At 31.8% G+C, this 24,649-nt stretch overlaps 3 protein-coding genes across 3 annotated transcripts; 1 reads left to right on the top strand and 2 right to left on the bottom strand.

The window, feature by feature from the left end:
• The first annotated feature begins 1,367 nt into the window (after positions 1-1,367).
• On the top strand, positions 1,368-7,123 carry LOC139839824 (CRM-domain containing factor CFM3A, chloroplastic/mitochondrial-like). Its single transcript, XM_071829988.1, has 9 exons — positions 1,368-2,223; positions 2,359-2,797; positions 3,626-3,756; positions 3,917-4,270; positions 5,263-5,419; positions 5,803-6,095; positions 6,204-6,263; positions 6,362-6,451; positions 6,628-7,123. Exons 1-9 carry the CDS (start codon positions 1,369-1,371, stop codon positions 6,715-6,717), a joined length of 2,469 nt encoding a protein of 822 aa, XP_071686089.1. The 5' UTR covers position 1,368; the 3' UTR covers positions 6,718-7,123.
• A 252-nt stretch (positions 7,124-7,375) lies between these two features.
• On the bottom strand, positions 7,376-8,914 carry LOC139839823 (small ribosomal subunit protein uS19x). The gene is made up of 4 exons (XM_071829987.1): positions 8,863-8,914; positions 8,625-8,773; positions 8,484-8,541; positions 7,376-7,826 (listed from the first exon to the last, which is right to left on the bottom strand). Exons 1-4 carry the CDS (start codon positions 8,863-8,865, stop codon positions 7,578-7,580), a joined length of 459 nt encoding a protein of 152 aa, XP_071686088.1. The 5' UTR covers positions 8,866-8,914; the 3' UTR covers positions 7,376-7,577.
• Positions 8,915-11,555: 2,641 nt separating this feature from the next.
• LOC139840759 (calmodulin calcium-dependent NAD kinase-like) lies at positions 11,556-14,845 on the bottom strand. Its single transcript, XM_071831006.1, has 5 exons — positions 14,580-14,845; positions 14,307-14,436; positions 13,402-13,715; positions 13,119-13,263; positions 11,556-11,927 (listed from the first exon to the last, which is right to left on the bottom strand). Exons 1-5 carry the CDS (start codon positions 14,843-14,845, stop codon positions 11,688-11,690), a joined length of 1,095 nt encoding a protein of 364 aa, XP_071687107.1. The 3' UTR covers positions 11,556-11,687.
• Positions 14,846-24,649: the final 9,804 nt, after the last annotated feature.

The following is a 24,649-nucleotide window of genomic DNA, read 5'->3' as shown; positions in this document are numbered from 1 at the left end:
GAAGAGAAAAATCATTCTCATATTCATCTCTGATTATTTCCATGAAATCTCAAGAACACAATATGAATTTCTTATTTCTTATAGATAAGGAGTAATGTAAATATAAATATAAATAAGAAAAACGTTAATTATAGATTACATATATCACCCATTTTATATGTTAAGTCATGTTGTGGTGTTATCAACATAGAGTATTTGAAATTTAAGCTTCGTAAGGTATAATTTTCACCAAGCTTAAGCTTAGATTTTTATTTTTTATTTTTTTATTTTTATTATTATTTTTTTTTTTTTTTTGAAAAGCTTAAGCTTAAATGCATCAAACAACTTAAATACAACCATATGTACATCTTAATATTCTGTTTAGTTTAGTATGGTGGAGACTTTATTCATGCCTTGCAATTTTTATTTAAAAACATATTGGATTTTATTACTATAACTTTTTCCAGAATTATTGGTAACTATATATTTACAAACTGAGCATAACAAATTAAACAAGGCATACAAGGCAACCTTAACAATCAAATTGAGCATAATAAAAAATAATAGTCAGAGAGATCTACAATTTTCCCTAATGAAACATTGATCTATTATTCTTAGTATTTGTATGTCATATTAAAAATATAACAGTATATAAATACAATCGTAATGATAGCTGGTAGAGCTGAGGATCTACAATGTTTCTCAAAAGTCGTAGGTAAGGTCAGACTTTCACGCATATTATAATTATAATTATAATTATAATTATAAATATATTGAATAGAAAGTATAAAATTACTATTCTTAACATTATTATATTACCAAAATTCACCTTTTCAAAATAATTCTTCAACTTTTATCAAAATACAAATAGGCCCCCGAAGTTATGAATTCACCATTCTTAACATTATTATATTACCAAAATTCACTTTTTCAAAATAACCCCCAACGTCGCGAGTTAAAATTTTCCAACAATACCATTGAACTCGGAATAATTTTACGAACATAATGCAACTAACTACTCACAAAACGGATGTCTTTTAAAAAAGTCAAATGGTTTGAGCCACCTTTCATACACATTCCCCCCCCCCCCCCCCACCCAAACATTTGGTTTTCCATTAGGGTCTGCTTTTAACTTCCGCTGCGAAACGCGAGCTCCTTAACTTGTTCATATTCATTCAATTCAATATCAAATCAAAATTTTCTTTATTTTAATTATTTCCAAAACTTTTTAGCTTAATTTAACATATTAAAAAGTAAAAGGACAATAAATGACATAAGTATAAATTTGAGTGGATATTTCAAAAACTCTTTCTTGATTTTTTGTTTCTTTCAATTAGGTCACTATATATTAGTTATATCCATCTCCTGCTAGCACTCTTCAAAGAAAGCATGGCTCTGGTTCCCACTCGTTTAGACTCATTTCACAGCTCAGTCTACAAGCTTCACTTTTTCAGGTACTGTTCATATAACCCCTTTAAGAAACACAAAGTTATTGCAAATTACGATAATAATTCCTCCAATTTAAACCCAGCCCACCTAAAAAAATCCAAGCTTGTTCTTAGAAACAAGAACAATGAAGCGAGTTCTATCACTGAATCCCCAACCTTGAATTCAAAAAGTACTAAAAATAATGATTGGTTAGAGAAATGGGGTGATACCCAGAAGCAAAATTGGCCTAAACAGCCTGAAAAATCATTAATTTATGAAAATAGTTATGATAGTGATAGTGATGGTGTACATACTAGTGGTAGTACAATGGATAGAATTGTAGAGAAATTAAAGAAATTTGGGTATGCTGATGATGTTAAAGATAAGATTAAAAAGAGGGAAATTGAGAAGGGTTCAGTTGAGGATATATTTTATGTTGAAGAAGGGATTTTACCTAATTCAAGAGGTGGATTTTCGCCCGAATCACCTTTAGGTATTGAAGATGTGTTCAGGGGTAGTAATGGAAAAGTTAAATTTCCATGGGAGAAACCATCACCTGAAGATGATGAAAAGAGGAATTCAGTGAAGTTAAAAAGTAAAACGTGTGTGGCTGAGTTAACACTTCCCGAATCAGAGTTGAGGAGATTGAGGAATTTAGCTTTTCGGTTAAAGAATAAAACGAGGATCACGGGTGCTGGTGTTACTCGAGAAATGGTGGCGTTGATCAAGGATAAGTGGAAATCAGCTGAAATTGTGAAGCTGAAAGTTGAAGGATCTGGTGCACTTAATATGAGACGAATGCACGAGATATTAGAGGTTAGTTGCTTGCAATACTTGTGATTGCTTTTTTAGCAATTATATTTAGTTATTAGTTAATTACATAATGCTGTGTCAGCAACGTTTATTAATCTACTTTGTGTTTGCTTGTGCTGATGTCATCTGTAATATTAGATGAGGACTGGGGGGTTGGTAATTTGGAGGTCTGGGAGTACCGTTGCTCTTTATAGAGGCGTAGGATACCAAGATCCATCTTTAAAACAACGAAAACGTGAACTATCTGAAAATTCATCTGTTTCAAGTGTTGATGTTGCAACTAGATCGAAGGATGGTTTACAAGTGCAAGAATTGGATGATGAGAATATTGAAATAAATGAAGAATTAAACTATGAAAAAGAAGTGGATAAACTGTTAGAGGGGTTGGGTCCTAGGTATACGGATTGGCCTGGGTGCGACCCGTTACCGGTGGATGCGGATTTACTCCCGGGTACAGTTCATGGATACCAACCACCGTTTAGAATACTTCCGTACGGGATAAAAGCTACACTTATCGGAAGGGAAGCTACTAATCTAAGAAGGCTAGCGAGATTTCTCCCGCCCCATTTTGCTTTAGGTGGGCCCATCTTCTTTATATAAATTAGGGAAAATTGAAATAAATATAAGGGGTGGTAAAGTGGGTAGGTTGAATAGCCGGTCATTTATAGTACCGGGCAAAATGAGACTGGGTCAGGTTGGGTTGGATTGACCTGCAGTCACTTTTTGATTTTTTGAAATCTCTGGATAAATTATTAATGTGTTACTTACTTACTTATGATTTACGATTAGGAACAGTATTCGATAAATCTACATCTGAGTAAGACCATTTAAAAGGTGTATGATTCATTGGACGATATTTATTGTTATTAGACTGGTTCCCCCCTTTTAGCAATTTTATACTGACCCATTTGAGTCTAATAAAAATCCCAATTTGAGCCGTTCTCAAATCAATGGGCTGAAATTGCCACCTCGATAATTAATTAGCAACACACTTTCACTCCTTTCTAATGCTGGAATTCAAAGGGCATTTCTAAAAGCCTTTAACTTTTGGAAAGCGTTACCGTTAATTTTAGAAAACCGATAGTAACAAACGGCCAACTTTTTAAAACTGATGTCAGCATGTTACACATCTCGTCTTCAAGTTTACCCGAATAAAGTCAATATGAATAGTATAGTTGTTTAAGTAACAATTGTATAAGTTTGGCGGTTAAATTAGAAATTAAGTGAAAATGTGTCGCAATACTTTGTAACTTTCTCAGCAAATTACAGTGTAAGACTATGAAGTTATATGCACTTGTACCATTTACCATTTTGATGTTCATATTTGTATAGTTCAAAGAAAAATGAAGATGCAAACCAGGAACCACAATTTTTTTTATTATTGTTTAAATATTTTCATGAATAGGTAGAAGCAGACAACATCAAGGTTTGGCGGCGGCAATAATTAAATTGTGGGAAAGGAGTTCGATCGCGAAAGTTGCGTTAAAACGTGGGGTCCAGCTAACTACTAGTGAAAGGATGGCTGAAGATATCAAGGTTCTGTTTGTTTTTTTTATTGTGTATCAACCGTAATCCTTATGTTGGTGTTTTTTGCTTGGTTTATTTTTTAATTGTCGTGTTATCGTTCCTAAATATAAACTGTATCTCTACAGGAGGTGAATTTTTAGTAAGGTGTTTGTTTGGTTATGAAATGCAGAAATTGACAGGTGGCATACTTCTTTCTAGAAACAAAGACTTTTTAGTTTTTTACAGAGGAAAAGATTTTTTATCACCCGATGTTTCGGAAGCGTTATTAGAAAAGGAAAGGTTGGCGAAATCTTTACAAGATGAAGAAGAGCATGCTCGGTTAAGAGCGTCAACTTTTATCACGCCAAAAATTGAAGTACGAGAAGACCACTCGGGATCTGCTGGTACGCTAGGCGAGAGTCTCGATGCGAATGCTAAATGGGCAATAAGGTTTGATGATGATTACGAGAAAAAAGTGCTACAAGAAGCAGAAACACAAAGACAGGCTGACCTTATAAGAAAGCTTGAAAGGAAGCTTCGTTTCGTGAGTTTTTATATTTAATATATTCATTTCTTTTCTATATGCGTCGAATCTTGAACGATTTTCATTGTTCTTAAAAGTTGAAAACTGTGCTGATCGGGTGGTTGGATAATGGGTTCGGGTTGACCCACAGATCTTTTTTCTCATTGTTGATAAACAATTATTGTGTTAATTATGATCGCAAAATATAATTTAATTACAATAATTGTTACCATTTCTTATGATGTAATCCAATAGGAGGCTGTAATTCTTAGAAATACACTTTGGGACCCTTACAAACTTTTCGGCCAATTTATTTTGTAATGTTGACTCATTATGGATAAACCGTACCCCAATTGACCTATTAATAAGTAAATGGGTTGCAATTTCCAGCTCTAAATTTTTTATTAAGATGCCAAAGAAGTTTTATAATTTGGAAGAATGAAAGATCTTTCACAGACAGTGTAAATGTGAACAGTAAAAGGAAGCTTCTATACTTGACCCTTTTTGTCAAACGTTGCTCGTTCTTGCATGGTTGAGGGTCAATTGGACCCATGATCGGGCTGGGTTATATTTTATCGTCAGCAGGGCAACAGGTTAAATGGGTTGAAAAAAACTTCGAAACTAATACGGGTCTTACAGGTTGAAAGCTGTCATAAGTATAATTAAAGGCTTAGGACCTCTTAAATTGCTTGCTAAAGTAATGCAGACTTTTATTTATAAAGTTTTGTTTTGTAATTATGTTTAATTAATTAAACTTAAATACATTAGATACTTATAAAAATGTATTGAACGAACAAAACACGTTCACAGGTTAACGTGACTCATGTTGACCTGTATTGAAGAAATTTCATTTGACCCAAACCCATTTCAATCTGTTACCCTACCTAACTGCCTACGCATTTTTACCATCTCTGAGAACTGTATAATCTTTGTCGATTACACTGGGTTAAATAGTTAACAACATTTAATTACTGTAATTTCGTTATAAAAGTAACGCTGGCGATCTCTCACAGGCTGATCGAAAAATAATGAAAGCGGAACAAGCCTTATCTAAAGTGGAAGCATTTTTAAATCCAACCGATCGTCCGGCAGATCCAGAAAGCATCACTGATGAAGAAAGATTTATGTTTCGAAAGCTCGGTTTAAGAATGAAAGCTTTCTTGCTCCTAGGTAATCATTTTTTTCTTCATTTTCACTAAACTAGTTAGATATGATATTTCGACCCATTTACTTTTGAACAGGTCATACCAGTAAATAGTTTCTCAAAAGGATACGTATCAATGAGATCAAAAAGTTAACCAAACTGTATCTTAATGCATACTATACTGTAACCTCTTACATTTTTATGCAAGAAATTATATTTCAAATTATAATAATATAAAAATATTTTTATTTTGTAATCATATATGACACGCTAAGTGTTTTGTGTCAACCTAGCATACCCTAAAATCCATGTTTTTTCCTGTTATTAAACCCACCAATCCACCAATTGGTCACTTTACACATTCTTTCCTAACAACAAAAATAAATAAATAAATAAATGTTTTTTGCAGGTCGACGTGGAGTGTTTGATGGGACCGTGGAGAACATGCATCTTCATTGGAAATATCGCGAGTTGGTAAAAATCATTATAAAGTCTACAAATTTTGAGGATGTTAAAAATATAGCATTATCACTTGAATCTGAGAGTGGTGGTGTATTAGTATCGGTCGATAAAGTTTCGAAAGGATTTGCGATTATTGTATTTCGGGGTAATGATTATAAACGGCCTCCTGCTTTAAGACCAAAGAACTTGCTAACCAAGAGAAGGGCCTTGGCACGTTCTATTGAGCTTCAACGACGCGAGGTAATAAATATTATGAAAGTTCAACAGGGTATCAAAATTCACAAGTTTTTTTTTTTTTAATTATTCGTCGCAATCTAATTATTTCTCTATTAATTTTGTGTTAAACAGGCTCTTCTGAAACATATTTCGACTTTGCAGACCAGAATAAACAAGTTGCAATCTGAAATCGTATAATCTTCTATTTAATAGCATTATTTTATTGATTTGTTGGCTGATTAATCTGAATATTAACCAACTTATGTTTGTGATAAATGAAATGATTATAGGAACATGTTTCGACTACCAAAGAGAAAGGTGGTGAGGAGCTATACGACAGTATAGATGCATCGTATTCTACAGAAGACGAGGATAGTGAGGTATAATGCTTCTTGGGTTTATTTAGTTGTCCGATTTTCCTTTTAAAATATTAAACAAATTATAAATATCTGAAATTGGATGTTAGTCATTTTCACCTCAGTTTGTCAAACAATCTATTATCAATACTGGTAAATGGAAATTCATTTTTAAATGATGCTATTCAATTATTTTTCAGGATGAAGGGGAAGACATGTACCTTGATACATACAACAGTGAACATGAAGAAGATGATGAATTTGACCATAATCCTCACTTGGAAGATTAAGAAAAATGAGTATGTTGATCGTCTTGTTTCTGGTCAATTATATGTAAGAATGAATCGATGGAGGTGAAGAAGAAGAATTAGAAGAAGATGATGCGTGAAAAGGCTGACATGGTCTGCTTACAACCATCTGACAAGTTCTCGAGCAGATTAAATCATGCTATAGATGATATCGTTGTTACTTGTAAGCTTGTAAAAACTGCGTCGAAATGCTAAGTTTGGTAGCAAGAAATGAGTTATCTATGCGTGCTTCTGAGTTGTTACCGACTTATATAGCTATACATTAACATGGGCATGTTTCAGATTTCAGGCATTCGCAACTTGCAAATGTCATTTTGTAAGAATGTTTTGGTGTGAAGAATGCATCTAAACATGCAGAACAGTTTTTAAAACAAAGAATAAGAAAAATAAACACATTACATATGCAGCTCCTGGACGACTGCTCTAATATTCAATTTTAAAGATTTCGCGGAGTTTTTTCAGTACAGTCATCATAAAAGAATACAAATTCTAGTTCGTTCAATCTTGAAAAATTGTTGCGGCGACAAGCTTGATCGAAAACACAAAGCTTGTCGAAGACACAAAACATTGCATAACAGGGAGTTCTACCAGAAATGGAGATGTTATCCCGAATGTAAATATAATAACCAACAACCACAAAAATCGAAATGAGCTTGAGAACTTAAAGTAGAATATAAAGTAGGTACTTCAAAAAGTATCAAGCATTTGAAAACAATATCCATAAAACATGTAAAGCCTTACATTCTGAAATAAAAAGAGTCTACTTGATTCAGAAAACAAAAATATTCATTGCAATCCTACCAGACAAACTTAGAGAAGATAAACTCAACCAAGAAATGGTCTCACTTCAATGGGATGAACCGAGAAGAGTGAGTAGCACCAATACCAGGTCGACCGTGCTTGACTGGCTTGTACGAAATTGAGTATTCAGCAAGATAGGTACCAATCATTTCAGGCTTAATCTCAATCTGGTTAAAAGTCTTTCCGTTGTAGACACCAACAACACTTCCGATCATTTCAGGAACAATGATCATGTTTCGCAAATGAGTTTTCACAAGCTCTGGCTTCTCACCAGCAGGTGCCTCACGTTTCTGTACAAAAATATAACATTTATTAATGAACACACAATAAACAAATAAACAATCAAAACTTATAAAAAGGGATATTACAAAGTTGTCTACCATTATAAAATGATATGTTAAACATGAACAGCAAAAAAAAAAGACAATGCAAGTATTCATTTTGATCAATCAACCAAACAAAATTCTCAATATCTAGTGAAGGTTTTAAACAATTAACAATTCCAAACAAAAATAAGTCACTAAACCCCACAAAGAAATAAGTAATTATGTAAAACCTGACAAGTGACATCAAATCATACCAATAACCAAACGAATCATACAAACAAGAATATCAAATCAAGTCCTAGATCAGAAAGCCATAATTTTAAACAAAACCGTAATTAGACTAACACACATATATATAGCATTCAATATGCCACAATAACAATAGCATGAATATAAGCTACAAACATTAAAAACAAACAGAGCATACAAATTCCTAGAAATGATACTCCATCTAATACAATCAAGCATTTCTAAAAGATCTTAGCAAAACTTAAATATAAAGTAATTAAACATAACATGAAATATGAAATATAATACTCAATTGATGCTAAATTCATTTAAATTTAAGCTTCAATATTAAGATAATGCAAAAACAAAATTAGTTTGTTTAAGAAAACATACAGCTTTGCGAAGCTTCTTAATCAAAGCCATAGGCTTCCTCTTCAAACCTCTCTGGAACCTAAAAATTAAAAACAAAATATAAATAATGAAATGAATTTGTAGAAGATAATAGACACAATATATGTAGATATATATATATACCTTCGACGTGCACGTGCAGTGAAGAGCTTAACAAGCTCATCGGTAGACATATCCAGAAGAGCATCCAAATCAACTCCTCGGAAACTGAATTTCTTAAACGTCCTCTTCTTCGGTGCTCCGGCAGCTGCCACGTCAACCTCAACATCCGCCTGTAACAATAATCAATAATCATTCATTATTATTTTTCAAGATCGAATTCATAATTGATAGAATAGATTCAATTGATTGATAATCTTACCATTGTTGAATTAGGTAAACTGCTCTTCTGTGCGGCTAGGTTTTTAGGGTTTCGGATGTTACTAGTGTGACACGTTAAGCGTTAGCAAACATATATAGGGTTAATGTTTGGACCTGCAAACTTTTATATTATTGGGCTTAAGCCTTCTGGTATTGGGCCTAAAAGCGTCAAATGTTAATGTATTTTCTACCTCAATACAAGTCACAAAATGCTAAAAAATAAACACAATTTTGATTCTTTATCATATACTCATATTCATATACTATATAATAAAAAAAAAATATATAATCATAATTATAATTACGAAGTATAATCATAATCATAATAGTAATTATATTAAAATTTACATTTCCATCTATGAATCTACACACTTATACAAACAAGAAAGTTATCGGCTGAAACTATTTGTAGTGGTAGGGGGCGTGAGTTGATGGTGTGAGTTGCTCTTTGTACTTTTTTAATGATTAATATGTCTGTGTTTTTTATGTGGAGTAGTGGTGGTGTGAGTTAGAAATATTGTGATAATGTGTTAAAATATAATTGGATTAAGTTTTAAAAAGAGATAAAAATAATATTTTTAAAATAATAAAAAATTAAAAAATAACAACATGTGTTTCTTCTTCCGTTGCATAGCAACGCACACCTCCAATTTTTGCCAACCAACGCCTCAATACTTTGGTGAGCGGTCATTACTTTTTTGCCATGTAGAATCCCACTCCATGGATTGACACCGTTACATACGATCTTATTAGGCATCACATGGAGGCACCATGATTACATGGAATTTTAGGGTTAATTAACCCTTAAATGTGACATGTCAAATAACTAAGTAAGCCACATCATTACTCCCTACCCAATTAGTTATTTAGTTCTTTAAACAAAATTTTAAGTTGATAGGGTACGATATAGTAACTCCATTTGTTAAAGTTTCTTCCCAAAAACACTACCGCCCTACAAGACATTTCGCTCAAATTATATGTTACAAAAAACCTTCATCTCCCCAACGATTATTCTACATACGTTGAATTCATCATCTACAACGAATCGATGTAACATATACCCAAAGAAATAGGTCATATATACCCAAAGAAATACTAATGTGGGTCACATACTTCCAAAAAGTGTATCAATGTAACCAAAAGGTAACCTGTTACCGGCTAAACATGTCACTTTTTAAAATGTGACTCACATTAGTATTATTTTTTTTTCCATATAGCTTACATTGGAACAAAAAAAAAGTATACTTTTTTTGAAGCTCAATGTACAAAAACGATCAATGATGATTCTCTTAACAAATTGACTTCAGATTAGTGAATCATAACATCAAACGAAGTTTCGCACATCATCAGAACTGATAATCAACAACAAATTCAAGAGTTTGATCTCGAGTTCATCCTTCGCCGAAAACCGTGCCCGATTTAAGCACCGGATCAATATGAGAGGTTATTGCGAAATGTAAAAATACAGATGTGATCGAAATCTCTTCGTGAAACTATCTGTAAATTTACAGCTCTTAAATCGCAGAAATGAATCCGAATTTCGAAGTCAAAGTTTCGGAAAAAAAAAGTCAAACGAACAACCTTATTTATCAGGTCAACAAGTTAAGTTGGTTTACATTAACACATTTTTTTTTAAAGTTTATGGCCTATAATAGTATTTTTCTGGGTATATGGTCTACATCGGGACAAAAAAAATAAATATATATATGACCCTTAAGTAGCCTTAACCCTTAAATTAACTTGTGTTATACGATCGTTAAGTGTGGGCTCGATAAGTATAGCTTTAGGTCAGTTATGTATAGTTGGTTATCATCTTTCGGGTGTAAATCAAACGTATATACAAATTATTGATTATTTATTACGTATTAACCCTTATATACTAAATGTAGTGGGACTCTATGTAGTTTCCGTTATATTTGATTGTAAGTTTTGAGTTTGCGTTCACATTACAACGGTCCCTCAACTTCACTTATATTTACACAACGACCTCTCAAGTTTACACTTTCTCAGGGGTTAAAAGTGTAAATATATAATTTTATTAAAATAAAAGAAACTAAATCCACCCGAATCTATAACGGGCCCTATCTTTTCGTTCGGTGCGAGTTAAATTTTTTCGAGACAACCGTTCAATTACGAAAAATCTTACGAACCCAACAGGACTATACACGAAACGGACAATTAAAAAAAAAACGCTAAACACAACGACAACCCGTATCTTCCCGCTCGCTACGAGTTAAATTTTTTCGACGGCAGCGTCAGACTCGAAATAACTTTATGAACAAAACGAAACTAATCACGTTCAAAACAGACACTTTTTAAAAAACACTAAATACAACGACAACCCGTATCTTTCTGCTCGCAGCGAGTTAAATTTTTCCGACAGCACCGTTACACTCGAAAAAATTTATTGAACAAAACAAAACTAAATACGTTCGAAACGAATACTTTTTAAAAAACGCTTAACACAACGACATCTAAAACGGCGCTTAACACATGAGACGTGTTCTCCTCTGTAAATACACAGCGCTACGTTAAATATGAATATGCAACTCGAAAGCTCCCGCCGCAACGCGCGGGCCGGTCCGGACTAGTTCATGACTATAAGTATACGAATAAAGATGGATTTATAATGATCATTAGCATCACAAAAGAAAAGATAAGATATATAAAACATTAATTAAAAATTCTGTTATGATCATTACATGACTTGCGTCCCAGAACATAAGCACCACGTAAAGATTAACGATGAAAACCAATTCACAAAACAACACACAAGTCGTTATTGTGAAAAATACAATTAAATTTGATCGACTTTGGGAACACAAGTTATAATTTTGACTTTTCAATTTTCTCAATCACAATTTTCAAATCACGTTGAAGATCGGTTCGTGTAGGTGTCAATACAAGTTTGTTCCAAACCGAATCAGAATCCGTTAACATCTTGGGGTCTGCATAAAGTTCGTATATAGAATCTGCTTCGTCGTTGATTTCACTTAGTGATTCCAAACATTTGATCTCATCTCGATCGACTAATAGATTATTATTGCCGTCTTTCCACCCGATCAACTACACTTCAGCAAAACATAAAATGAATCAACAAGCAAATAACCTAATACAACTAAGAAGAAAGTAATCATGCTTATTAACTACGTAGTTACGAGAAAGGTGTGGCTGAAAAAAGCAAAAGGTTTTCTCCATTAACTAGATAACTAAACTAATGTCATATTATCACGTTAGCGGTTAGCACTTTCTCAAAAGGATTGAAAAAAGACTTAATTTTGTCATTCATAACTGAATAACTGAAATAATTTGGGACCTAACACTTACGGATAACACCTTAATCTTTACCATACATATGATATATGATGATACTTATTTCCGGTTAGCGGTTACATGTATAAGTGTAGGTCTATAAATACTTAGCGTGGAGGGCTATATTGCCGATTGACGTTTGTTTACTCTCGGGAAATAATCCCTGCAGACCTGGATCGCAACCAGGATGCGGGGAGGTGGCTTTACCAATCTCCTGGGAACCAAATTATGAGTTGGTCCGTCTAGCGCTCTGTGGCTAAGTGTTAAGATTATAGAGTAATAAAGTACTCTGTGAGAGAAAAAGTGTGTTTTCCTCCACACGTTACTGAATGATGTAAAGTGATGACCCAAGGAATCTATTTATAGGTATGAAGCCTCCGTAATGTTTGGAGACACATGTCACATTGTCATTGGTCGACTTACGCGAATAATACGTGGTCAACTTAATGCCTTGAACTCACGTGGCATATGTGTTGCTCACGTGTTCATTTAATGACTTAAGCATAAAAATCTGCCTTTAGGGCTTTTGTGAAACCTGGGCGGCCTGCATTATGCTTTAATGATGTTTTTCTGTACGCAACGCGCTGGCCGATTTAATTATAAAAAAATATGCTTCTAGTGTTGTTTTTATGCCTTTTAAACGATTTTTCCTGTCTCATGATGGTTTTTTATGCGTGCAAACCATATGGCGCACCATTAACATACAAAACGAAAGTAAATAAATAAAAAAATAATTGGCCCCGCTTTAACTTTCGTCTTCAAGCATCTTTTAGGGAAGTAGGGCGAATAACAATGACATGGTTGGTGCCATTGGTCGTTTTCGAATATCACCCATCTTTGGGATAAATAACGTGATGATTAAGAGTAGTCTTATAATTATCACGATGCCAACTTACCAAAATGTAATCGAAAAACAAATTATAAATAAATTATACATGAACTTACCTTTGGAGGAATCCCTATGCCATTGGTGCAATAGAGCTTTGCATTGTCCACAAGATGACAATACCTTGGAAATGCATTAGCAAATCTCTTGTGTGATTTCAGTTGTGAATTTACCCTCACTGCTCTTTTCACTGCTATTGCCCTCCTGCAAATGTTATGTTCAATTTTAAATACTTGACTAATAATTTTAAATTATACTATATTTATCTTGACAAAATAAGTACTTGAAAGTTACACTTCGCACCCTTCAAGTTATAAGTGCAACAAAATTTTGAGATCATACCTAATTCCCCTGGTAACTGCAAGAAAAGGATCACAAACAACACCAACCAACTCAATTCTATAAGGTTTCTTGACTACAAACTCATCTTCCTCGTCTTCGACTTTTTCCCAGTAATTCTCGTTAATGGTACCGTCTTCTAAGACCTTGTAGCCAACTCCCATACGATAACGATGTTTATGAACACTTCTTGCCATGGCAATTGTTTGTTGCACAAATGGTTCCCAAGCTAATGTCCCATCCATGATCACATCTCTTCCATCATTTAAAGCCGTTACCAATAAAGACGAAGCAGCATCAGTAGATGTTTGATGCACCTATCGATATATTATGCGGATTCATGTCTCATTCGGTACACAAATAACAAATAGTAATAATTAAGTTGTGGATTCAAGTCTCGTTTGATACGCAATTTGTATATAACTAGTAACATGTACAATGCTGAGAAATATCATATGATCAAATGTGTTTTTGAGAGTTATGTTAATATATGTGTGATGCTGTAAATGCCAAACTAGTATGGTAATGATTTTTAAAGTTGACAAAATTGTCCACTTAATGTCTAATGTTCTGATATTTGCAGAAGATACCAAGGGCAATTCCGGCAGTTCACATATTTATATCTGTAAGTTTAATCCTTGCTTGACCCTGAACAAACTCTAAGAGTTTAAGATATGTGGTTTATATAATTAGGTTGTTTAAGATGGCTAAATCTTAACAAAGCCGCAAAACACCATAGGTCCAGTGGTATCAAGGTAACACATCTAATCAAAAGGTTGCAAGTTCAAGTTAAAGGTGAACATTTGTTTATATTCGTGAAAAAAAATCGTGTTAGGTGTGTCAGTTTAAATTTCTAAATAAATGTCTAAATCTTTGTCATTAAAAAGTTGCATAGACATAGATCGTACCAGTTCAGCGGTTTGAAGCATGTCATTGTGGTGACCTTTTGAGCTAAGCGCCCGGTAAATTACATCTGTCTCCTTGAAAGCATCGGCCTCTACCACCACAGCACTTGCGGCTGCCTCTGACCAAAATGCTCTGCCAAGAATAGAACATATGACCAATGAAATGTAGAATAGTAACTATTAATGTAACTAGTAAATACAGAATACTTCACAAATGAGATAAAAATCCTCTATAAGAAAGTAATAAAAATGATACAATGATTGAAGGTTACATACTCTTTAAGGATTTCTTTAAGAACGGTACTCTTTCCTGCACCCATTCCACCGCCCATGAATAGGAGGACGGGGCTTCTGTCGCAATGAGCGACCGGGCCCATCACCTCCGTCAAGGTGTCATTGCCATCGCCTTTTTTCGGGGTGCCACCGATCACCTTCATTTCTTCCACCATTGTTGAAAATGCTCGTGTCACTTTTAAATCCTTTGTGACTCTATCAAATCTTTGCTTTCTAAATTTACATACAATCACATTTGCATTATACATCTCTCCATAAAAAAAAAAAAACAAAAAAAACAAAAAAAAAAAAAAAAACAAAAAAAAACACACAATGTCTTAATAGTTCTTTAACTTTTTTTTTCCTTCTAATAACAGCTTCTGGCCTTTGTTGTTTACGTTTATAAAAGCGTTGTACAATGTAATAATCGTCACTTTAATAATAACTTAAATTCGATATATAACTGAAATATACAACACTATTATTCACGTTAACGACAACTAATTACATCAGCAGTTGTTAAACTAGCCCAATTTTCAATAGTTATAAGAAACAAGTTTGTGCGCAAATATTCAAAGCCCTAAATTCTCCTTATTAATTAGGACAAAATTACGTCATTGGTCCTTAAAGTTTGTTAAACGTTTCATGAATAGACCTAAAGTATTTTTTTAACATGGATGATCATAATGTTTAAAATTGTTGCGTCGTTGGTCCCTAAAGGTAATAGACGTTAGCCCCCCATCGTTAGTGTGCTTATGTGAGATGCACACGAGGGTTTTTTAGTCTTTTAGCGTATATTGTAACCGATTTAATCCATTGGTTATGCGTTAATTGTCGACACTTATGATAAAGATTGTAACAAAATTCGTCGGACTAATAATCGTCGGTGCCAGACTGATAGCCGCCGATGATTTTGGGGTTTTTTGAAGACCACAATTTTTTTTTTACACCAGAATAAATTTTACTGATAAAAACTAGTCAGAAGCTAAAGAACATCAAGACAATTACAAATGGTGTGTAAGCCAAATGTTCCAGGTAGGTGCATCCATCCGCATTGTTTCATCGAGTTAGAAACCTCTACTACCATCCACACACGTGGTATTGAACATGCTGTTCTGAAACCCTAACCGTCGGGATCTATTATGATAAATATTAAGCAAATGAGATGCATCATTCTCTTTGGTGAGAATAGTGCGTATAAGTGAACAACCGGTGGTACTAAATAGTAATGAAAAAACAAAATATGAAATGGAGAATAAGGATGGGAAGTTTTTAACGGTCATAATGTCAAAGACCACCCACATAACTTTTGCAAAACAAGATGACAGCACACGTCACATGTATGTATGTATGTATGTCATGTATGTGTACAAACACTACATAAAATTTGTGATAAATCACACGGACCAATAATGTAAATTTTTATATCAAAGAAGAACCCTACATCGAGATAAACCTTTATTAAATTTTTAATATTCCTTTAAATGATAAATTATTGCCCAACTTGTTGAATTATTCATGCTTAAAATATCCCCACTTATCCACTCTCTTTTAAAAATTATTGTTGAAAACATAATGATTAAACATGTTATTATATTTTATAATTATTTACTCCGTATTATTTATAATTTTTGTTACAACTAATAATAAAACCAAATCACAGTATGATATCATAAATCCCATTCAAGTGTAACATACAATCTTTTCACATGTAAAAATTTTCTTTTTTTTGTTTAAAATTCAATCCAAGTTTTACTTTGATGTAAATATCAATATTATAAATAAATATATCAATGGAAACTATCAATTCACTGTTCACTCCAATTTAATATTATTACTATATTATCTAACAGACAAAAATGGTGAATAGTAATTAGAGACATTTTCGTCATTTCACTCTTTTTTTTAAATTCTAATTAAATTTCACTACACCAACAAAGACGCTCACATTTTTTTTAAATATTCAAATCGATCCCCCAAACAGGGGGTAAAGTGTCAAATAACCATTTTCATAAAAAATCTTAAATAATCTCCACCCAAATATTCAACAGGTCATATCTTCTCGCTCGCAATGAGTTACATTTTTCTGACACCATCGTTAAACTCGAAATAATTTTAGGAACACAATGTCACTAACTATACGCAAAACGGACGCTTTTTGAAAAACGCTAAAAAAATTGAGGTACTTTCATACACGTTGATTTTGCGTTAAATTTTTAAAAGTCGATAATTTCATAGCTAAACGCGGAGATGGACATATATTGTTAATTTAAAATACAATTTAAATCTTTCACCGGTTATACTTTTTAGTTCGACTCGAGTTGCGCTTCAACGACATCATTCTTTAGCCACAAAATAATTTTACAAACTAAACGCAATAAAATACATTGAAAACCGAACCCCCAACACGAAGCGAGGGTTCAACAACTAGTTAAAGAGTATTTACGTCATTTTTCATACTAGATATTTGTTGGTGACAGACACAACTCTCTTGCTCTCCGTTTGTCTAGATCCTTCACCAGATTTTTTGGTTAATATCAATATCAATTATCATTATCATTATCATTATCATTATCATTATCATTATAACAAAATATATATTTGAAAATATTATATATATTATGATATGATTACATGATTAGAGTAATTATTTAGGACATATATTGACAAGGAACACCACCATATATTAATCAAATATTAGAGTCAAAATTCTAGAATATTAATTCAATCATGTTTTCTAATGGTCATAAATTAATAATTTAGTCAATTTAAGATTAAGTTAAGATAATAAAAAGAAAAAATCACCTCGTAGCTGTCAACACCATATTTTCATGATTTTTGGAAATACCTCAATCGAGAGGATGAACCAACCGCACTTCATCTACGGAAGAAAAGATTGATGCATATATTTATGCACCTGAAAACACTCAGAACCCGAGTAAACGTTTAAAACATATCTGTACTAGCTTCATTGGCATTGTTATTACCGAAAATAACTTTACAATCCCTTTCCAAAATAGCCAAATTTGTCACAGCTCCAACAAGTCAACTTCGACTTTTCGTTCTAAACAACCTTATTATAACCTTGATATATATGCGTGCTCTTTTATTGTTACCGGGAAACCTTTTATATTCCATCATATTACCAGCAGACGTACCAACAACCTCGTTGCTCCTTGGCTTAAATCTCTCCGACAAATCACTATATTTATCTATTGAAGTCTCATCATGTACTCATCCGCATTCTGTAACAAGAATTGCCATACCAATTACCGGGAATCAGCAAATCTGTATTTTGAGTCTCGCAACGTTTTCACATCAACAGTTATATGTATCCATATAACATTTATCTCTTAGAACTATGATCTTCCATTCTGAAATTCTGAAAAGCACCCAGTCTGTGAATTAATGCTCTGAATTTTGAAAAGTTGAATGAAGCAACAAAAACTGTGGATGATTTTAACAGTCAAAAGTTTGATAAAAAAAAATATACGTTGGAAAAGATCAAAAGGAAGTTTGGTACTGAAAAACGAATTGAGCAAACCATGAAGGAGACTCTGAGCAAATCACAAGGACTAAACTTGTACATAAAGAACCCTGATGATTCTGTTTCTGATGAAGTCTTTAGCGAATATCTTGCTCCTTATTTATTCTAAATCCTTGCGAAAGGATTTTCTTCATCAACATTCGATCTCAGAAATTCTGGAAATATCATCATAAATATCTTTGATATTTCCGATAATATTTTCATAACAATTCTTATCTGAAATCATTAATCTCTTCGTGCTATCATTGTTACATCATATAGAAACTGTTAGTTTCTATATTCTGTAAACTTTCGAGCTTAAAATATGAATGTTATTGAAGTAATGTTGGGAACTGTGCATAAGTTAGTATAATATAATGACACTTGATCAACGTGATTATATTACAGTAAGTCATGCTGAGTTTCTAATGGAACGTGATGATTCACAGATCATAACGTCATCATGTGCCATGTTACACGACTCTTACATTCTACCCAATCTCCACGTATATCAAGAACATATATTCTTAATAGTTCTATCTTTTCAGATATTCTAGTAATTTGAAAAATCAAGATCGTGCCATTACGATTTTCTTCTAGAACATTAACTATGTTCATTTCAAAATCCATATCTACGAATTCCGAACCATTATTCGCTTGACTTGAAGTCGGGAAGAGAAAACAAAAGTATGGAACTCTGAATTATAAAGGAGAAAATAAAGTCCGATAACAACACATAAATTACAAACCGTGTATATCAATGTTTATCGCAACATAAAGACACGGGAGAATTAAAAACACTATAACCCCAAGGGCAAAGTAGAAGAAAATAGATTCTTCAGGTGGAAGTTGGAAAAGGAGAATGATTGTTGCAATAGTAAGGATAAGGACAAGGATTAGAACTGGATTAAGCATTTTTATAATCTTTTGGATGTATGAACTAAGAAGGAAAGTATAGGAATGGTGAAAATAATGGAACGGAAAAAGTTTAATTTATAATGGAAATATCAGACAGAGTAATCGAGGCAGATCACCATATTTAATTATAGAGATCTTAATTTTCTTATTAGTCGAAGAATCAAATCTATTAGATTTCAAAGATTTTCTTTAAATCCTTTGAATTCCGGAATTCAACAATGACTACATCAAAAGTCAAGATGAATCTTTATTTCTCAATTCACTCTTTTGTGATAGCTTCATTCGTACTCTTCGAATAATCGAATTGTTTTATCTGTATTACTCAATGATGATAAAACTCTATTTATCAACTCATATTCGCCATGAAAACATTTTTATTGTTAGCCATGACCACCTCACTCAAATTTCAGGACGAAATTTCTTTAACGGGTAGGTACTGTGATGACCCGGGAATTTTCGACCAAAATTTAAACTTGATCTATGTTGGATTTTGACACAATAAGCAAAGTCTGTAATGTTGAGTCTCAAAATTTTTGAACTGTTTACATGAATAACATTTACCCTCTGACTGTTCCCGACGATTCACGAACCTTTAATTGAAAATAGAAATGTTGATATAAATAATTATATTGGTAAAAAATTATATATAATAATTTGAATATGTAAATATAATAAAGTTGCTATTAAAATAAATCTATATATATGATTTTTATACATAATCATTATTGTATGTATGTTATAATATATAAAATTTATTTATATAATAATAAATGTTCAATAAAAGTTATTATATAACATATTATATGTAATTACAAGATAAGATTATAGTTGTTGTAGTAATATAATTATTACTTTCATTATTATTATTATTAATATTATTAATGTTAATATTAATTATTAATATTAAAAAAAAAAAGAAAAAAAAAAGGAAAAGTCATGAGCTAGTACCATTCAGTTACCCATATCCCTCAAAACTGTATTTGATTTTTGTAATTGTCGGATGTTGTTACAAGTCATTCTCAATCACCATTAACAACTAAAATCATTCATTATATATATCATCATCTGCAATTGAGAATGAATCAAACTGGAAAATTCAAGAAATAAACTCACACTCTGTACATTCATCTTTTTCACCATATTTTGATTTAGAACAAATTTTCAAAATGTAATAATGCAGTCTTGTTAGGAATCGTCTATCTAAACTATCTGTAAGTTTTCAATCCTCAATTCTTTCTATTAATTTCTAATTTGAGAGTCAAAGTTTTGGTTTTCAAAGTCAACTAAGTGTTCTTGAATCAAATTCGAGTTTGTTTTGATATCTCCAGTTAATTTGATGATCCATAAAGATAATAGGAATGATTTGCAACACAATTCATGTTGTAATCATAACCTATAACACTCTTAATCTAAAAATCAATTTTCGAGTTCTTGAGTTCTTCACAGTAATATACACTAACATAAATTCGAAATAAATTTCAAAAACTAAAAATGCAGAGTTGTTAGGAATCATTTACTTAAACTTCCTGCAAAATCTCAAGTTCCAATTCTTAATAACGAATTCGAATTTGCGAGTCAAAGTTAAATTGTCAAAAGTCAACTGTTTTGTTCTTGGAGAAATTAGAGCTTGTTTTGATGTTTTAAGTTCAATTGACGATTTCAATAGTTTTTAGGAATGATTTGAAACATTTTCATGTTGTAAAGATTGTCCAAAACGAACTCAAAATTGAAAACAATTTTTTTTTTCTTGGCTACAGGCAAGCAGTAGGATTTTTTTTTTTGTTTTTTTTCTCATTTTTTTTATATCATTAACACATTTTTTTTTTGTTTCATGTTATTTACAAGTCATAAATGAAAACCCGTTCGATTGTTGTTGAGTTTTTGCCCCCGTTTGATTTTAAACTTGGTGAAGAAGATGATGAACATGGCTAAATGAAATACTAGATATATAGTTTGGGTTGCCTTATACATCAGATAAACAAGACAGAGAGAATGGTTAAGTGTGTTTGCGGGTGAGCGGGAGGTCTCTAGTTCAAACCCGGTTCAGGGCATATTTTTTTAGAAAGGCTTTGGAAGGTAGATTTCATTACCAAAATTATTATTATTATTAGTATTGTGATTATTATTATTATGGTTATTTTTTAGAACACTTATTATTACTAATACAAGTATTATTATAAAGACTATAATTTATTATTATAATTATGATTATGATTATTATTATTATTATTATGAGAATGATACAAATTATTATTATTTTCATTAATATTAGTACTTGTAACATTTTATAATTGTTAGTGTTATTATTATCATCCACATAGGTATTATTATTAGTATTATCATCATTATTATTAATATTACAAAGTATCATTAATAGACTTATCATTTAAACATTAATATTAGTGATATTGTATAATTACTGAAAATTTCTATTAAAACTATTAAAAATTACCATTATTATTATTAGTATTATTTTTTACTAAAACTATCATTATTATTGATATCAGTATTATCTATGTCATTATTATTAAAATAATTACGATTATGAAAAATAAAAGTTTTAAAGACGTTATTAAAATTATAAACATAAAAATAAAGATTTTATATATAAATATACATTTAATACACATAACTTAACTATACTAATATATCTATATATATAATGAAAATATATATAATGAACCTATTAGTCTACTATATATATAAATTACATCACTAATCATAATATAAATAAATATATTTGTTCGATTACAAGTATGTGTCTTAATAGATATATGAATGATATAGGTTCGTGAATCCGAGGCCAACCCTACATTGTTCAATGTCGTCATATGTATTTTTACTACAAAATACATTATTGTGAGTTTCATTTTCCCTTTTTTACTCATTACATTTTTGGGCTGAGAATACATGCAAATGCTTTATTAACTGTTTTATAATATTTATATGCGTGAGTTTCATTTGCTCCCTTTTTAAATGCTTTTGCAATATATATTTTTGGGACTGAGAATACATGCGCTGCTTTTATAACTGTTTTACGAAATAGACACGAGTAAATGAAACTACATTCTATGGTTGAATTATCGAAATCGAATATGCCCCTTTTTTAAGTCTGGTAATCTAAGAATTAGGGAACAGACACCCCAATTGACGCGAACTCTAAAGATAGATCTATCGGGCCCAACAAGCCCCATCCAAAGTACCGGATGCTTTAGTACTTCGAAATTTATATCATGTCCGAAGGAGGATCCCGGAATGATGGGGATATTCTTATATGCATATTGTTAATGTCGGTTACCAGGTGTTCAATCCATATGAATGATTATTTTTGTCTCTATGTATGGGACGTACATTTATGAGTACTGGAAATGAAAATCTTGTGATCTATTAAAATGATAGAAATGATTATTTATGTTAAACTAATGAACTCACCAACCTTTTGGTTGACACTTGAAAGCATGTTTATTCTCAGGTATGAAAGAAATCTTCCACTGTGCACTTGCTCATTTTAGAGACATTACTTGGAGTCATTCATGACATATTTCAAAAGACGTTGCATTCGAGTCGTTGAGTTCATCAAGATTATTATTAAGTCAATTATTGTTAGATATATTATAAAATGGTATGCATGCCGTCAACTTTCGATGTAATGAAAGATTGTCTTTTCAAAAACGAATGCAATGTTTGTAAAATGTATCATATAGAGGTCTAGTACCTCGCGATGTAACCAAATGTAATGTATTCGTCCTTGTGGATTAGGACGGGTCGTTAGAGCGTTAGGGGCGTCAGAGGGCGTCAACGAGCCTGACGGGACCCCTCTGACGCCGCGTTAAAAATAGTCTTACTGTATTTTGAATAAATTACTGACATCAGCATGACGAATAAAAGTAACTATTTTAATTTGTTTTCTTTTCTTTCCTTTTATTTTTTCTTTTTGTTTATCAAAATTTAACAAACATTCTTCCGTCACAACATGAATGCGTCTACCTCCTTCCCAATGGCGAAGCTTTCTTAGGGCAGGGGAGGGCTCTTTCCCCCCCCACCCCAAAAGTCTGAGTTATAAGCTATATTTTTAGAAAAATATTCAAATGTATTGATGTAGTTCAGTGGTTTCCTGAATAATAGAGGTCTGTAATGTGTACGTTGGTGAAGGTTCAATTCCATCCCATGTTTTTTTAAGTGATATTTTTAATAATTAGTAGTAAATTCTATTCCTCATCTTCTTAAATGGTATTTTTAATAATAATTAGTAGGAAATATATACATTTACGTTTAAACATTAAATATAGTTTAACCATATAAAAATCTAATCTATATATATTATTTCTCATATAAAATGATCTACACAATTTAGATCTAATATCTGAGTTTGAATGATGTTAGTGATAGTTGTTCTTTCATACATACATAGTGAGATCTTTTATATTACACAGTTTAAGTCTATTGCTTTTTAGAAGCTTTATCCAAATTGTATATTATTTTCAACTTATCGAACTTGATTAGAACGTTTCCATCGTTCATGTTCGCCCCCTCAATAGAAGTTTTCAAGCTTCGCCACTGCTCCTTCCATTCAATATTGGACATAATGTTTGAAGAGAAAAATCATTCTCATATTCATCTCTGATTATTTCCATGAAATCTCAAGAACACAATATGAATTTCTTATTTCTTATAGATAAGGAGTAATGTAAATATAAATATAAATAAGAAAAACGTTAATTATAGATTACATATATCACCCATTTTATATGTTAAGTCATGTTGTGGTGTTATCAACATAGAGTATTTGAAATTTAAGCTTCGTAAGGTATAATTTTCACCAAGCTTAAGCTTAGATTTTTATTTTTTATTTTTTTATTTTTATTATTATTTTTTTTTTTTTTTGAAAAGCTTAAGCTTAAATGCATCAAACAACTTAAATACAACCATATGTACATCTTAATATTCTGTTTAGTTTAGTATGGTGGAGACTTTATTCATGCCTTGCAATTTTTATTTAAAAACATATTGGATTTTATTACTATAACTTTTTCCAGAATTATTGGTAACTATATATTTACAAACTGAGCATAACAAATTAAACAAGGCATACAAGGCAACCTTAACAATCAAATTGAGCATAATAAAAAATAATAGTCAGAGAGATCTACAATTTTCCCTAATGAAACATTGATCTATTATTCTTAGTATTTGTATGTCATATTAAAAATATAACAGTATATAAATACAATCGTAATGATAGCTGGTAGAGCTGAGGATCTACAATGTTTCTCAAAAGTCGTAGGTAAGGTCAGACTTTCACGCATATTATAATTATAATTATAATTATAATTATAATTATAAATATATTGAATAGAAAGTATAAAATTACTATTCTTAACATTATTATATTACCAAAATTCACCTTTTCAAAATAATTCTTCAACTTTTATCAAAATACAAATAGGCCCCCGAAGTTATGAATTCACCATTCTTAACATTATTATATTACCAAAATTCACTTTTTCAAAATAACCCCCAACGTCGCGAGTTAAAATTTTCCAACAATACCATTGAACTCGGAATAATTTTACGAACATAATGCAACTAACTACTCACAAAACGGATGTCTTTTAAAAAAGTCAAATGG

Source organism: Rutidosis leptorrhynchoides, chromosome 4, assembly GCF_046630445.1.
Source record: "Rutidosis leptorrhynchoides isolate AG116_Rl617_1_P2 chromosome 4, CSIRO_AGI_Rlap_v1, whole genome shotgun sequence".
NCBI classification, from domain to species: domain Eukaryota; kingdom Viridiplantae; phylum Streptophyta; class Magnoliopsida; order Asterales; family Asteraceae; genus Rutidosis; species Rutidosis leptorrhynchoides.
This window is presented reverse-complemented; position numbering and strand designations above follow the sequence as displayed.

What these genes read in the sequence shown, in the direction of transcription:
- LOC139839823 (XM_071829987.1), bottom strand. An exon ending in ACTGCACGTGCACGTCGAAG is followed by an intron (nt 8,542 to 8,624) that starts GTATATATATAT and finishes TTTAATTTTTAG; the next exon opens with GTTCCAGAGAGGTTTGAAGA. An exon ending in TTAAGAAGCTTCGCAAAGCT is followed by an intron (nt 7,827 to 8,483) that starts GTATGTTTTCTT and finishes ATTTTTGTACAG; the next exon opens with AAACGTGAGGCACCTGCTGG.
- LOC139839824 (XM_071829988.1), top strand. Translation starts at nt 1,369, where the DNA reads ATGGCTCTGGTTCCCACTCGTTTAGACTCATTTCACAGCTCAGTCTAC. An exon ending in GAAAGCTTTCTTGCTCCTAG is followed by an intron (nt 5,420 to 5,802) that starts GTAATCATTTTT and finishes TGTTTTTTGCAG; the next exon opens with GTCGACGTGGAGTGTTTGAT. An exon ending in TTGAGCTTCAACGACGCGAG is followed by an intron (nt 6,096 to 6,203) that starts GTAATAAATATT and finishes TGTGTTAAACAG; the next exon opens with GCTCTTCTGAAACATATTTC.
- LOC139840759 (XM_071831006.1), bottom strand. Translation starts at nt 14,845, where the DNA reads ATGTATAATGCAAATGTGATTGTATGTAAATTTAGAAAGCAAAGATTT. An exon ending in CTTAAAGAAATCCTTAAAGA is followed by an intron (nt 14,437 to 14,579) that starts GTATGTAACCTT and finishes TATTCTTGGCAG; the next exon opens with AGCATTTTGGTCAGAGGCAG. An exon ending in GCATAGGGATTCCTCCAAAG is followed by an intron (nt 11,928 to 13,118) that starts GTAAGTTCATGT and finishes GCTGAAGTGTAG; the next exon opens with TTGATCGGGTGGAAAGACGG.